Here is a 16379-nt window from a genome sequence, read left to right on the forward strand (position 1 = left end):
GGAGAAAGGGAGAGAGAAAAAATAGTAAATTAGGTCTTATACAAGCAATTCTTATCAATAGAAATTATGTTCTGCATAAGAAGCCAGAAGCCAGGGATTCAAAGCAGTACACCAAACCTATGAGAATGTTCTGACATTACTTACTATTTACATTGCAGTTATATTTTGGTTCCTCTACTTCGTGTTATGTTGAAATCTGAAGATTTTTTATTTTATTTTATTTTTCTATTGGCTAAGAATAAATACTTACTTAAGGTATATTTGCAGTTATACAGACATTACTGGATAAGGGTATCCCCTCTGAAATCAACAGGACTTTTTATATGTTGAAATGTCATAGGACCAGTACCTAAGAGATGCTCTATATTTCATGTTCAATCACTTTGACTTTGATATTTCTCATCTCCTTTAGTCAAGCACAGGTTATCAGGCTCAAACCTGGACTAGCTATACAAAATTGTATGATGTGCAATATAAAAAAGGTCAAACAAGACAGGTATAAGAGCCCTTTCTGATTTTAAAACCTAAGATATTATTTCATGCTTTATATTTGGACGGGCAGATATTATCAAAAGAGTGAAATTTCCAAATAGTATTGAAACATAATGCTGGCATTCCAAAGTTTTAGGAGCAGACAAACTGCTTCATACATATTCACAATATTTACTAACATATTAATACTTATTCACTGCACATTATTGTCTTTATGCTGTCTTTTTTTATACTTCAGTACTAGTTCTTATTAATCTACAGTAACTGAAACCCAAATGAAAATAAATAATAATAATAATAATAAATACTAATTTAAGAATTAGTGATATATTTAAATTAGTATAATTAAGTCAGTAACATTTAACAGTTTTCCATGCATGGCCACCAAATGTTGGCACGTTTCTGAAATGATAAAGCACATGGATACAGAACTCTCACTAATCTTGTAGTTTTCTAAGCTGGATTTGCACATTTTGGAGTATATGGACAGACAGTGACAGTGATTTAGGTAAACCAAATTTCAGGATGCTTTCTATAGTTCAGCCATCACTGAGTACAGATGAAGCAGCAGGAAAGAGACAGTTATGCTTTTACATTCATATCCTTATGACTTTCAAATCTGAATCCTAAAAAAAAATTCTTTAATACACTATGCTTAACACTACTGTTAAATTGCATAAACCAGTAAGTGTTTTTTTCCCTTGGGTATGTATTAACAATTTACTTTTTGCAGACAAGTGCACAAATATGATTAGCTTTTGCAGATTGCTCCTTATTCCGTTACTGGTAAGTAATTTTTATATTATTGCAGTGTAAACAGATGCTATTTTCCACTACATATTCAGCAGTAATGAGCTAATTCAATGTGTTAAAAACAACAAAAGATCGTCAAGAATGAGCTATTTGCTTCAATAGTCCAAGCTCCATTGAAATCTATGTTGAAATCAACCATGATAGAAAGTTAGCAAATAACTCTAGAAGTCCTGTTGTAAAAGAAAAACTTTATTTAGTACATTCATTCAAATGCAGAACATATTCTGTTACCTTCTCCATATGAATATTATTGATCAACTTCTTGAATATTGATTTGGAAGTTATTTTTTCAGTGTAGGTAATATACTTCATTCCTTTTCTCATAAAGAAAGAGTATTTTGACAAACCTTTACAGGATCTTTACAACTGTTTCAACATTCACTCCTATGAACTCATTAAACACCAAAATCTATAAACAATGAACCATGCTATTTATTGCCCTTTGGAAACTGGAAGGACCTCCTTGCTGAGAGAAAAATAAAAAGATAGTAAGCATGCTTAGTTTAGATTTTGTGAGTGAAATCCTGGCTCCACTTAAGTCAACAGTTGACATTTATTTCACCCTGGACTGGTGACTAAAAGAAAGTGTGATGCTCCACCTGGACCATTATATTTTAGTGAAAATAATTTTAACATGGATGGACAGAGTTTGACTAAGCAAAGAAAACAAAATGTATAGCATCACAGAAATGCATCAGTTGAGCAAAAAAAGCCATGTTTTCACCACAAAAACTTATATTCAACTTTACATATGTAACTTTACCACCTACACTATAGCATTTGTCTGGGCAGCTCTTGGCTGCCATTTTCTTGGTTGATGTTATGTACTGATACCCTGCTCTTACTTGTTTGTCACACATACATGCAGTCTACAATAGAGTGACAAAATGAAAATTGAGAACATCCAGAGCAATTTAACTCAAATTGAGATAACTTTTTTTGTTTCTCTGCCAGTTCCTACTTACACTGCTGAACACAACCACATCATTTGAGAGATCTGTACAGTTTCTGTTTCTTTTATATTAAATCAAACACATTTATGAAAGGTACATGTATACAAAAATGGCTGTACACACACCACAAGACACCTGCCATCTCACCAGAAACATTATATTAGAAGGTTTCCAGTGCTAAGCACACTTGAGATATATAAAAATATATCCTGCAGACATCCAGCTATAAAGCTAACTTTTTTTTTTTTTTTTTTTTTTTTTCTTGGTCAGATAAATATAATCCATTGTCCTTTTTTTTTTTTTTTTTTTTACTGGGTTGCAAATAATCTGTGCAGCAGTTTACACACAGATACAAAGCCACAGAATATATCAGAAACACTACATAACAGTAGCTAGGGAATAAAACACCAGGAGAAGGCAGATAACCCTTAGAACTCAGTCTGGACTGAATCTGTGTGACTATTTTTCTGTTTTAGAGTAATTTCCTACTTTTGATCCTGGAGCCAAAATATATTCAAGTTTTTCCCATAATCAAAACAAAACAAAAAATTATCTCCCAAACACAGTGCAACTATAAATCATTTGAAGACTGACAGCTATTCCGACATGAAAGTACTTTAGACAGAGCACACGTACACACAATAAATAAATAAATAAAACAACCAAAGACAGTACCTTAAAAGAACATTAAGGTTGCAAGTCCAAAGAATGTATATGGAAGAGCAACAGAAGATAGCAAATGCTGTGATTGCAAAAGTAACTATTTGCTATGATTTATTGGATCACAATATATTTTACCAGTTGGTCACATAAGCCTTCCTGAGACAAGAGAAAAACACATTAACTTTCCCAGGGCATTTTCCTGGCTTTCAGAGTTCCAGATAATTCTAGTGGTCTGGTATATATGGTTATATTGCACCTGGGCCTGTATGAGCCGTTTTCCTCCAGGACTCATGAAGCCCCCACTCCCAGCTCTGACTGAAGTGCTCTTGTGTGCCACCCATTCTGACGGTCAAAGCATAAACTTGAGAAATGATCACCACTTAAAGATACACAGATTTACTGAATAATAAGAATTTTGAACCATAAAGCACTGTGGCTGTACCCCCAAAGAAGAGGTAAGGATACAATCTCAGGTATCATCCAAGGCCTTATTAATGGGGACCCTTTGAGAAGTCACACTCTCCAAACAAGATCCCAAAGGCAGACAGGGCAAATGCACAAATGTTATGTACAGTGTGTTACATCTGAGACCTTTCAAGACTGTTGCAGAGCCATTTATAGAGGAAGAGGACGTACAGGCCAAGTCCAGGACAACTGGATTTAGCACCAAGGCTAAGCACTAAGTCCAGACACAATTTAAGTTCGGATTCTTTCCAAGACATTTTCTTTATAGAGGGCTAAGGTTTTAATCTTTAATTCAGTGCTTCTTCAACTTCACTTTGCAGATGTAATTTCAGCCTCAATGGTTTTGCTCTTCAGTCTCCTAAAAAATAAACTGTATTGCATTCCACATACAAAACAGATATTTATTTCCAGCTCACAGTTTTAGGATATATTAGCACCTTCATATTGATACATGGTAAATCTAACTTCTTTCTAAAGTCTCTTTAGGCAGACTACTGGCCAGGTGGAGAAGTTTCCAGCTAAAACAAAGAATTTTCTAGTCCAAATATGGTAGCATGATGAGCAGTTGTATGCTAACAACACATTAAATCTACAGCCAAACCGTTTATTCAGTTGAGTGTAAGCATTTTTCAGTCAGTCAATATAAGTCTAGGACTTCTGCAGGTTCAGAAATCTAGGTCCAACCCCTCTCGGTGTTTTATTTGAGAACCACTCTATCAGATAGACCACTGCATTGACCCCAGTTGTCTTTTGATTTTACAGTTTATTAATGCAGAAGCCAGCAACAGAATTTATTACCTATGGGAATCTTTGTTTCAGCTGTACACAAACTCTTAATAAAATCTTAAGGGCTGGAGCCCACAAGATAAACTAGTCAGGAATTTGGACACTAGACTAATTACATAGACAGCCTCCATCTTCAAAAAGTTAGATATATATTTGTTTCACTGTGCTTCTGTCCTGGAGCACTACTCAACATGAGTGTTTCCGGACGAGGGGATCGAGTGCACCCTCAGCAAGTTTGCAGACAACACCAAGTTAGGTGCGTGTGTCGATCTGCTCGAAGGTAGGAAGGCTCTGCAGGAGGATCTGGACAGGCTGGACTGATGGGCCGAGGCCAACGGTATGAAGTTCAACAAGGCCAAGGGCCGGGTCCTGCACCTGGGGCACAACAACCCCAAACAGCGCTACAGGCTGGGAGATGTGTGGTTAGAAAGCTGCCTGGCAGAGAAGGACCTGGGAGTAGTGGTTGACAGTCAGCTGAATATGAGCCAGCAGTGTGCTCAGGCAGCCAAGAAGGCCAGCAGCATCCTGGCTTGTATAAGAAACAGTGTGGCCAGCAGGTCCAGGGAAGTGATTGTCCCCCTGTACTCGGCTCTGGTGAGGCCGCACCTCGAGTACTGTGTTCAGTTTTGGGCCCCTCGCTAAAAGAAGGACATGGAGGTGCTTGAGCGAGTCCAGAGGAGGGCTACGAAGCTGGTGAGGGGTCTGGAGAACAAGTCTTACGAGGAGCGGCTGAGGGAGCTGGGACTGTTTAGCCTGGAGAAGAGGAGGCTCAGGGGTGACCTTATTGCACTCTACAGGTACCTGAAAGGAGGCTGTAGCGAGGTGGGGGTTGGTCTATTCTCCCACGTGCCTGGTGACAGGACGAGGGGGAATGGGCTAAAGTTGTGCCAGGGGAGGTTTAGGCCGGATATTAGGAAAAACTTCTTTACTGAACGGGTTGTTAGTCACTGGAATAGGCTGCCCAGGGAAGGGGTTGAGTCACCATCCCTGGAGGTCTTTAAAAGACGTTTAGATGTAGAGCTTAGGGATATGGTTTAGTGGAAGATTTGTTAGCGTTAGGTAGGAGGTTGGACTCGGTGATCTTGGAGGTCTCTTCCAACCTAGACTATTCTGTGATTCAGTATTCCAGTGTCAGAAGACACAGTCCTCTCTCCTTCTCCCCATTTAAACCAGTCACATCTCTAAAATGGGTGGAGTCCACCTCTGTTCATTAAACCAACAAAAATGAAGAATGACCTTGTCACATAATAAGCCTACACCAGCCACCAAATTGACAGCTTTAATTGAGTAAGTAGGCCTGAAAATGTGGTTATTTCCAGAACAGGAATTTCAGAAAATTACTCAAGATGTGATGTTATTGATAAGATCACTATCCTGTTGATTTACCTTATTTAAGCTGATAAAAGAGAATTATGAGCATATACTTTGCTGCTCCCCAGCCAAAAGGCCTCAAGGACCATCCCATCACTCATAATTTTAAAAATGTCATTTGCACGCACCAGAACAGCTTGCAGTAAAATGTTAAAGGCCTCTCCCTTGTTCAACATGCAATTCTTGTTTCTGTAAACTCATTCTGAAATGAGGTAAGCCTCCATTGGCACCTCAACTAAACAAAATGCTGACTTGTTAGCTATAGTCCAAACCCATCTCTTTGCAGTGAATATAAGCGCTCAATTTAAAATGCATGATAATAACCAGTGGGACTTCTTTTTGAAGAAAAAAGGAGTCATGCCTGCAAAACACAGATTCTTGTAACAAACACTTGGAACATGAAAAAAATCATAATCCATTTACTCTAAGTGGCTATACTGCTCACCATGAGTCACTCTTAGTACTCTGTTACCCTTTTCATGTCAGGAGCAGCCACAGTGAATTACCAACATGGTTTCATATGGACATGTGGTGGGAGGGAGGAAAGGAGAACAGCACATTGAGCAGAAAAGTAAATAAATATATTTGACCTTCATTTGCCTATTCAAGGAATATTGAAACCAGCATATTTTTCATATATGTAGATTTTCTGAGAGAAAACAAACAAACAAAAACCAAATGTAATCTGTGTTGTTTTAAAGCAGTTACCCATTTAAACTGTTGTATAATTGCTTCTGTTATTACTCCTTACCACAAATACCAGAAAAGAGCTAATTGATAGACTATAGCCATCATTGTTTTTATATGGGATTAAGTAGTATGGGGAGAAAATAAATATTAATTAGGGCTGACTTTAGAGAAGATTTGAACCCTAAGTAACACCAGCTGGAGGATAACAAACCTCCTTTCAGTTACAAAACAAGCCTTGCGCTGGCCAGACTAATATATTTCAGACTAATGTATTTCATCAGTCTGCCTTCAAGCCTTTGCACTTCTCTGGGCTTTGACACACTCTTTGGGACTTTGTCCTCTCCTTCAATTCAATCAAAGTTTTTATGATTGTTGAGCTTGAATGGTTATAAATTTTCTCCCGCTGTTGACTCTGCCACCTAAAATTTCACATTCCTCAAATCACCTATTTTCTGTGACTGTAAGTACAAATATAGCCCAGATTTTAATTATGAACTCTGACAGTTTCCTTTCTTTCCATAGTGAACTCTTATTCTGCATCATCACACATTTTTCAGTGTTGTCTCTTCTCTTGCACAGCTCTTTCTCCCTCTCACATCCTTTAGAGAAACTCACCCACCCCAATTAACTATTACATAAACTACCAGTCTTGAAAATGCACTTATTCTTATTTACCCTTAGACATTTTTTCCAGGCCTGATTATAAATGTTCTCAAACGTTGTCTAGTAAGTTGACAAACCCTTTGTTTTCAACAAAACTCTAAACAATGGTTTTCAGAAAGTATTTTTCACTTTATTCATTTACCCTGCCTGCTCTACCTACCTTATATTCTTGTTTCATTTCTGACTTATTAGAAAATAAGGTCTCTAGGTAAAAGATCTCATCTTACACACCTGTAAAGCAGAGAAAGGAGTTTGCTGCACAGATACATAGCTGTAGGCTTCATGTATAAAAGAGACAGAGCATTCTCTGGATTTTAAGTAGATTACTAATTAAATAATAATTCTACAAATTTTAAGATCACTACTGTGGAATAATTCAGACCACACCATGTTGTAGCAGAGATCTGTCAAGAATGAAATGCACATCTTCCACTCCACAAAAATCTTCTTCCTTTATAATTACTCATATTAGTGCACAACGTGCATAATAAAAAGTTAGATCCATCTTGGAAAGATGACAGACCTTGTGGCTTGGACTGAATGAATCTGTACTTGTGCAAACACAATCATCCCTATAAGATAGAAACAAATAAGTGCTGACCATTACTACAGACGAACCTATTTTAGCCAAGGAGCTTCTCTTTCTCACTCAAGTCTCCATTCTTTGATATCCCTGGTGCTGAACGCGCCTTCATCTGCTCCTTCTCCAAAATGTCTGTTCTCTCCTTACTTTTTACTAGTTGTTTTGGCAGCACTAACTCCAACAGCACTGGGACAAGCCTACAAAGATTGAAGGCTTTTCACTGCATGTCATGACCAGCAAGGCTTGCCTTGGTAGTTAGGCCTGTTTCACTAATTAAGATAGGCTCCAGAAAAATAGCCAAAATGGCATTGTGCCATTTTTAAAATATTTGTTGAAAATTCACGCATCTTGTAATGTACACTTCCTCAGATTTTCTGTGAAGAAAGTTTCATTCATACAGACTTTTCAAGCACTAGAGAGATACAAATTAGTCATGTAAAGTAATTTCAGGAAAAAAAATAAAAAATAAAATAAAATCCTAGGCACTGGGATTATATGCAATATAATACTGTAAAAATCTTCATTCCTCTAATGCCCAAAGTGCTAATTATTTCCATATAGTCCAGGTTTTCCAGCATCTCCAGACATTGTTGCTCACTTATTGCTGCTTCTCAGAACACTTTTATCTTAGAAACTGGTTTTATTTTAGCTATTTATAATTGAGTAAAATTATGGTATGAAAATCATGTTAGAGAAGAAATTGACAAGCAGTGACAAGTACCTTGTGGCAGGCTCTTTGACTTGAATTGTATTAATGAAGAACCACCAAATGTCTCTATTTTAATAACAAAAGAAAATTTTCTGTTATGTCATAACAGTAATAAGCGTTGAGAGTCTTTGGAAAGGTAATGCAGATTAATGTACCTTATAAAATAAAAATGCTGCAATATATTCATATTAATTACTAAAACATAAAAATAAACAGGATGTCACTTTGGAAGAATAACTTCTCTACTAGTGATGAAATTCTGTATTTGGCAAATAGGGTATTCAAACAGACAGAGCATAAGGAATGAGCCTGTTTGAGAGATTATTTGATTTGCAGTTTAGTGTTTTTATCATCAGTTTAAGATCAACAACAACAAAAAAAATAAAGCATCTGAACAAGTATGCCATAGTTGTTTCTTTTTTTTTTCCTTTTTTTTTTTTTTTCTTTTTCTTTTTTTAAATTACTGTACATATCCTTGGCCTATTAAATTATGACATTTGGACATGTTTTGTATCACCGTGTAGACTGATATGAGAGATAATGGTGCTGAAGTGTCTTCATCTAATGAAAACATAACACCTTCTATTTGTTGGCATGGTTCACTGCAAAAAAGCAATATATCACTGTCCAGAAAATGGCCAGAAGGAAGAGGAAAATGAGCAACTGCTAATTAAACCTTTTATGTAAAAACATGATTGCTAATCAAATCTGTATTACTCTTATATTCTCATGCTCTACTTTCTTTTTCATTTACACTTCATCCTGTAGCCCCTGAAGTATCAGGTTTGCATGTTTCTTATATATTAAAAAGATGCTAAAAATGAAAAAGGGACTGTGGGAGGAAAATGAATGGTGCAATTAAACTATATCTGGTTATTCTGATAGCTAACTAAAAGTTACATTTAAATTATTAACAAAACATAAAGTATTTACTCAAGATGAACTTCCATCATACTTGTGACAGCTCAGTTACACTTTTATTATAAGGAAGAAAATATGTTTGGCTTTAGATACATAGAATGCACTTATTGACAGAAGTGCTCTATTCAGTAACAATCAGAACAATACAAGCCATATTTCCTTTAAAGAAAGGAAAGATGTCTTTAATTTTTAATGATTCCATTGCTATGAAAGCTGTTACACAAACAATTCAAATAAATTGAATTCTAATGATAAATATTACCTTAGCTAAGTATTAGATTAAAAGCCAACAAAATAGCTTTTGAAAAATTCTGGGCTAACATATGCTATGTTCCTCCTAGTGCAGTACCCCATAATTGTTTAGATTTTAATTTATGTAATGATAATTATAGTAATATTTGTCCAATGAAGTGAAAAGTTACAACTTAAGATGTTATTTGAAACAGAAAAGCATTCTTCTTAAAATCATGTAGAGAAAGATCAACTATACTTACTATTTTTGTCAAGAAATAGTAAAATCAAAGCAAGCACTGACAATTGCAACAAGATTCTAAATGTAAATTAAAATACTTCAGACAAAAGGCTTGAAGGCAAGTGATTCTCCCATCGAGGGATGATTTTCACTTGTCTCCAGGTGTAACATTATGTGCACTGATGGGCTGATCAGCAGAACAGAACTTCTTCCCAGCTGTAATCAGGAGTGATTGATGGTTGGGACAAAAAAGTTGATTATCATGACAAGTCCACTGATGCAGAGAAAATAGTCTATGCTGGGGAAAGGATAAAACCTGTTTAGGGACTACCTTCTAAAATATCCTTTATAAAGAAGAAAAAGAAACACTTAAGCCCATACAAAATGAGCGAATACATGAATTTAGTAAATTTGCTATGCATCTGTACCTATAGTTGTTCTACCATGATGCAGTGAGACCTATATAAACCCCAAACAGCGTAAATCCTTTTATTTTTAAAATACTTTTAAATCAACTGATCAGACAACTACATATACTGAAGCAACTGTATGCTCTACCAGTAAAGCATTGTCTCAGTTTGAATACGTGTTTTGAATTCATAATCAGGCTTTTAAAGGCCATGGGGAAGTTCAGTGTAAGTGCCATATTGGATTCTTTCCTGAAAAGAAGCTAGTCCCCTTTGGCCATTTTAAACCTTTAAAGACTTCATTTTCAATTGAGATCAAAAAAATGCATGAGTGAGGGAAATACACCCTCAAAGGTATAGTTCAAATATGTGCTTTTTTATATACATATATATATATTCCAATATAAAGCTTTTTAAAGCCGATACTGGGTTGCACTTCCACTCCTTCAGAGGATCAGACTCCCAGCTGTTAGTTGTGATGTGACTGAGTACATGGAATAACAATATCCTCAGAGACTGTAAAAGACATACAAGGAGTGGTAAAAGAAACAAGGAGCTGAAAAAAGTCAGGCGTGGAAGTTCTGAAGTGAAATTTGTTTACATCAGGGACAGTTACATTTAATAGTAATTCTCACAAAATGAATTATTTTTGCCACAAGAGCTGCCTGCATAAATACAGAAAGAAGACTCTATCACAGGTATCCCAGGGAGTGCAATTCTACTGACCATAAAGAAAAAAAAGTCTCCAGAGTCAGTGTAAGATTATTTGAAAAGGTTTTACCTCTGTTAGAAGAGAGTATAACCAGCAAAAGCCAAGGGAAAACAAACAAACAAAAAAACAAAACAAAACAAACAAAAAAAAACAATATATATTTAATTCATTTTCAGAAAGAATTGGTAATTAAATCAGTTAACTCATTTTGATAAAAATCTATCCTCATCGCACAAAACTGCAAATTTTCTCCTTGTGCTTTTTAGTAGACCAGACTTTCGCATACAGCCTTGCATGTTCTTTTTTTCTCGTGTCCTTACCAGTACCTAATAAAGTAAGTAGAGTCTAGCCAAAAGGAATCACTGATAGGTGACAGAGCAGCCAATATTTTCCATTTTTACTTTTAAATGTATCTGCACCTATTATTAATAATCCAGAATCTCAGATGCTCAGCTGGATATATATATTTATTATTATTTTCATAAATCTATAAGCAAAAAGTTAGAAAAGGCCAAACAAAGGTGGGTGAAGATGACACAGAAGAGTTTGCAATTTATGTTTCCTTTGTGGTGATGACTCGCTTAACGAAAGTGGTTTCTGCAAGAGTTCCCATCACAGTTGTTCATAAATTTCAGTTGCATATTATTTTTGACTGATTTACTTCACATTTGGGCTGAGGAAGGTGACAGGAAAAAATACCTCAAATATAAATAAGTGTATGGGAATAAGCAGAGGTTTCTCTCCTTCCAGTTGGAGCGGCAGCCTTTTCTATGAATGGATCATGTGAGAGAATCAGAACAAACATGAAGAACACTTGTCCCATTTATGTGTTTGTCTGTCTGTACTAATTCCCTCCTATTACCATCAGGTAAGTAATGGTATTTTTCAATATGTGTTTCAATAATACTAAGCATTATCTTTTTTTTTCCACAGTTCCTGCCAAAGACACCTAAGAAACAACAGCTGCCCACTACCTTCCCAATGTTAGTATTTGCATCTCATTCCCATAATGCTCCCCCCACCCTTCACCAGGTACAAAATCTTTCTGACATTAGTATAGCCCAAAGAATGTAGATACAGGACCCAATTCATTATAACAAACCACTGGAGATATATATGAAATTTGTCTGCAAGTCTGACAGAGATTCTACATAGCATTCTTAACATTAAAGTCAGATTTTGGGAAATCTAGGACCTATCATATCATTTAGACCAGCTTTTTTTTTTTTTCTTTTTTTCTTTTTTTTTTTTTCTTCCCTCAGTTTCATGTTTCCTGATACATTCTTATATCTCAATTTAATAATTTCTGAGAGAAAGAAAAGATTCTGGCAGTAACAAGCATTTTAGACTTTCCCTCTTGTTAACTACTCTCACCTCTGCCTTTCTCTCTTCTTTCTGCTGCTCTTTGTAGTTCTAAGATCATCTAAACCCAAGCATAAGTTAAAAGTTGGCTCCAGCAGGCAAATATTGCAACCATTCACTTTGGTGCCAGAAGCAGAAACCTTTTAAACCAATTTATCTCCATGTTCCACAGTCAGAACACTGGTCATTAATCTTCTGCAAATTATTAACAGGACTATGAAAGAGAGCCATTACCTATTCATAGATCATTTCTAGCAAACTCAAGTAATTTTCAGGAGATGTCAAACCTTCTGCACAACTGATTTCTTTTATCAAAAAAAAAGTGAGCGCTTTGAAAATGAAATAACTGGGTAGGATGAGCAGAGAGTTGACAAAAATGAATAAAAAATAGGATAAAGCAATTGTTTTGTAGCATCTTTAAGTCCTAACACAGCAACAGTTGCTGATCAACTGACAGTTTTAATCTCTCCAGGATCATGTTTCTACAATGACTGACGTTCAGCTGGCATAGATATTGAACATTCTCCACAGCCTGTGCTTGTGAAGGGAGCTGTAAGCATTAGACATTTCTTTCTCCTTAATTTAGAGATTCCCTTTTCAACAACTCCTGCTAAATGTGGCTTAAGAGTGAATTTTGGATGGAAATCATATCTTGCAGTATGAATGCAGTGGACACAAAGTGACTCCATCTGTCCTTATCAACAACAGACTGGGTAATCAGCTTACATTCAGAGAAAGATTTTTTTAAAGATCAGTAACTTAAAAATTTATTTCTCTAATATCTTCTTGCCCCAGGCAATGCTTCTTTGAGCCTGATACCACCAGGTTGATCCATGTTTTGCAGCTGTACAGAGGTTTCTTACACGGAACAGATTACTTTCATTACAGAAGAGGAGATCGGTTCCAGGATTAGTGAAGAGCTGGTTACTGAGCATCACCCAAACTGTTTAGTTTATATGCATGATTGTCAATCAAGGTAATTATACATATCCTTAGAATATCAGTCACAGGACTCAGTTCAACACTTCCAAATGTACTCAGAAGCTAAACAGGAAGGTTCTGTGTTATATATGTATAATTTCTGCTTCTACATTATACAGGTGCATAATAGTACTGTATAAAAGGTAAAAACAGTGAAAGAAATTTATTTATATTTTTATTAAGCATTTTAGAATTTTATTTCAAAATACTCCATACAGACAAAAAGTTCTAATTCTCTAGCATGGGAAAGACTAGTCTTGCATAGGACCTGACTGCAATTCATATTGCTTTCTGAGCTTTAAAACTGTGGTCTAGGAAAGAGAAGGTAATGCTTCTAAAATGTGCAGCATAGGCCTATAAAAACAGAATCCTCTGACTATACAATGAGCAAAATAACATTGTGTTATTCAGAAATTTGTAATGTATTCAGTGTAAAAGCAAAATATTCTATTTTATTTGATTAGATTTTTGAATGCCAAAAATATCTTGAATATTTTTAGCAATTTTTGGATTTTCATGGTGTATTGACATAAACTCCAGATATTCAGAAATCTCTGAATTACTTTTTCCAGTGAATACTAAAAACCAGCATCTCTGGAAAAGTGTCGACCTATGAGTCTATTTCCACTCTGACTCACAGTCTGATCTCAAATGAATGGCATGTGCAATTCCACAACTGAAATCAGTATTTGTTCCTCCTAACACTGAACTTCATAGTACAGAAAAGATTGTACATTATTAGAAAGAAATAGCACACACACATGTGCATGCACACAGACATATATATATACACACACGCACATGCATAAGGGGATGAGTGAGTGTGTAGTTTTTTTTTTGTTTGTTTTGTTTTTAATGTACTCATACACATATATAAATAAAAGTTATGGAGTTATCCATATAAGGAGTTAATTCTGGAATATTTGTTCTCAGAGAGGTACAAGTGCTGCAATTAATGCTATACCCTCATAGAGAAACACTAACTTGAAGCAGATGCTGAGTATCTCTAAGTGTTTGTGCAAGAAAATCATAAAGAACTGGGATGATGACTTCACAGAAGGGGGGTATATTGGATTGGAACAACCAGAAATAAAATTGCCCCAAGAAAATACATAAATACACTTGAAAGCTTGTAATATATGATAAAGGCAAGAAGCAACTTTAAGAAAGCTGTCTTACAATTCAAGTAGAAATTGTTTTTATACCAAATTGTTGATTTTATACCAAAGCAGGGTTCTAAATCTACAGGTTAATTTACAATCTAAATCTTAATATAATTCAAAATCAGAGGTACAATTAAAACCTTCAAAGAATGAGAACATGTGGTTACAGTCACACACACAACAGTGATTGAGGCAAACATTACACGTGGTTTTAAATACCCTTTAAGAGTATTTCTGAAAGTTGAAAAATAACAGTTTTGAAACCAGGAAGGTGAAATGCTAAATAACTTTTAGTTAGTTGTATCAGCCTTTCCTGGTTCTCAATGAACAAACTTTGAAAGTTTCTCTGTCCTTGGAGAGGCCCAGAACAGGTGTGACCATTGCTTGGCACAGACAAGAACTGAAATCTCCATTAACTCCTTCAAACCACAGAAACAGTTTTGCAGTTAGTCAAGTGCAAGGCCATCTAATCCCTTTCTCAACTCTGGGATAGCATTGAGCACTCCTGGCCATCCTCAGAACTGGGTGTCAAACTTTTTTAAGATTGTTAACTGACGGGGAGTCCATATCCAACCCTATGTTCTTCATTCCGGAATTTCACAAACATTGTAACTGGAATTATTTCACTAAATATTCTGATTAAAACAAACAAACAATCAAAGAAGCAAATTCTACTAAACCCAAGGAACACAAAGGTCGGTTGGTCTCTGTGCTTTTAATAATCTGCTTTCATATATTCCAAACCTGCTATATTTTCATTGTCTTCTTCACTTTATACAATCCTTTCTACTTTCCCCAGCCAAGAGATATTTTTTCACATCTTGTCATACTTGTTGATGTATTCTAAATTTTGCAATTAATTATGCTTTTGTTGAAGTGTGATGACCACCACTGTAAATGATTCTTCATCTGAGGCATTGCCAATTTTAAATACGGTGGAATACCTGTCTACTTATATATGCATTTTTTTTCCCAGTTAGCCCGTGACAACATACACTCAGTAAGTCTTTTTTACTCATTAAGCCAGACATTTCTCATTTTACTGCTTGCTCATTTATTTTTTTTGAGCCTAAATAAAATACTTTGTGCTTGTATTTACTGCATTCATTGTAATTCTAAATTATTTTATCCAAATTAGGATTATCATTCTGGGCTACAATCCTGAACTTGCCACCTTCTATCAAGTACCTCCATCTTGGTGTCATTCAGAAACCTAGTATGTGTACTCTGTATTCTTTCAGACACATCACTAATGAAAATTTTGAGAAGACTGTTTTGACAGGATTTGTTCTTAACAGATTAATGTTGCCAGTTTCTTATCACCTTATTATACTCCAGATACTTACAAACTGATACTTTAATCATTCGTTTTAGATACCAAGCAACCAGGCATAACCTAAACAGGATACAAGTACTCTGGTTCTGCTTCTCCATGAAAGTGAGAACCATACTAAAATACTACGGATCTATATTGCATCTTCATTCTCCAAAGCATTAAGATTTTTTGTTTGTTTTATACTGAAACAGCACCTTTTGAATCCTGACAACTTCATATAGCTGAACTGCTTATCAGTTCATAAGTAACTTTGCTTTAGAGGGTTGGAGAAAAACAAGGCAAAAAAAACACAACAAATAAGGACTCCAGGATGAGTATTCAGCTCATGATTTTCAGGAGAACATTACTACTGTTGCTGTTTAAGACAAGCAATTATTTATGGCTAGCATATTTGGAAATACTTTTACAGCGTATCAGAATGGAATTCACGTCCTGTGAGTACATCAAAACATTGCCCAACCTTTCTCTAAAGGCAAGCTGAACTCAAGTATCTGTTTAACACAAGACAGAAAAGTATGAGATAGACCTTTTGCAAGAATCAATCTGGTTAGCAGACACTGTTACACCTTAGATCAAATGGTGAAATTAGAAATGAAGGCAAAACAAGATCAAATAATCAAGACAGATGATCAAAAAATTACAGAATCACACAGAATCACAGAATAGTCTAGGTTGGAAGAGACCTCCAAGATCACCGAGTCCAACCTCCTACCTAATGCTAACAAGTCTTCCACTAAACCATATCCCTAAGTTCTACATCTAAACGTCTTTTAAAGACCTCCAGGGATGGTGACTCAACCACTTCCCTGGGCAGCCTATTCCAGTGACTAACAACCC

At 35.7% G+C, this 16379-nt stretch overlaps 1 protein-coding gene across 4 annotated transcripts in view; it reads right to left on the reverse strand.

Annotated features, from left to right (window-relative positions):
* ZNF385D (zinc finger protein 385D) overlaps positions 1 to 16379 on the reverse strand; it is a 242742-nt gene that overhangs the window by 75806 nt on the left and 150557 nt on the right. The window contains exon 2 of one of the 4 annotated variants that reach the window (XM_035316283.1): positions 7057 to 7127. The exons of the other annotated variants lie outside the window; for them this stretch is intronic. Coding sequence (XP_035172174.1) covers positions 7057 to 7074 — 18 coding nt within the window. The 5' untranslated portion in view covers positions 7075 to 7127. The remainder of the gene's footprint in view (positions 1 to 7056; positions 7128 to 16379) is intronic. 4 annotated transcript variants of the gene reach the window in all.

This window comes from Oxyura jamaicensis, chromosome 2 (assembly GCF_011077185.1).
Source record: "Oxyura jamaicensis isolate SHBP4307 breed ruddy duck chromosome 2, BPBGC_Ojam_1.0, whole genome shotgun sequence".
In the NCBI taxonomy this organism is placed as follows: domain Eukaryota; kingdom Metazoa; phylum Chordata; class Aves; order Anseriformes; family Anatidae; genus Oxyura; species Oxyura jamaicensis.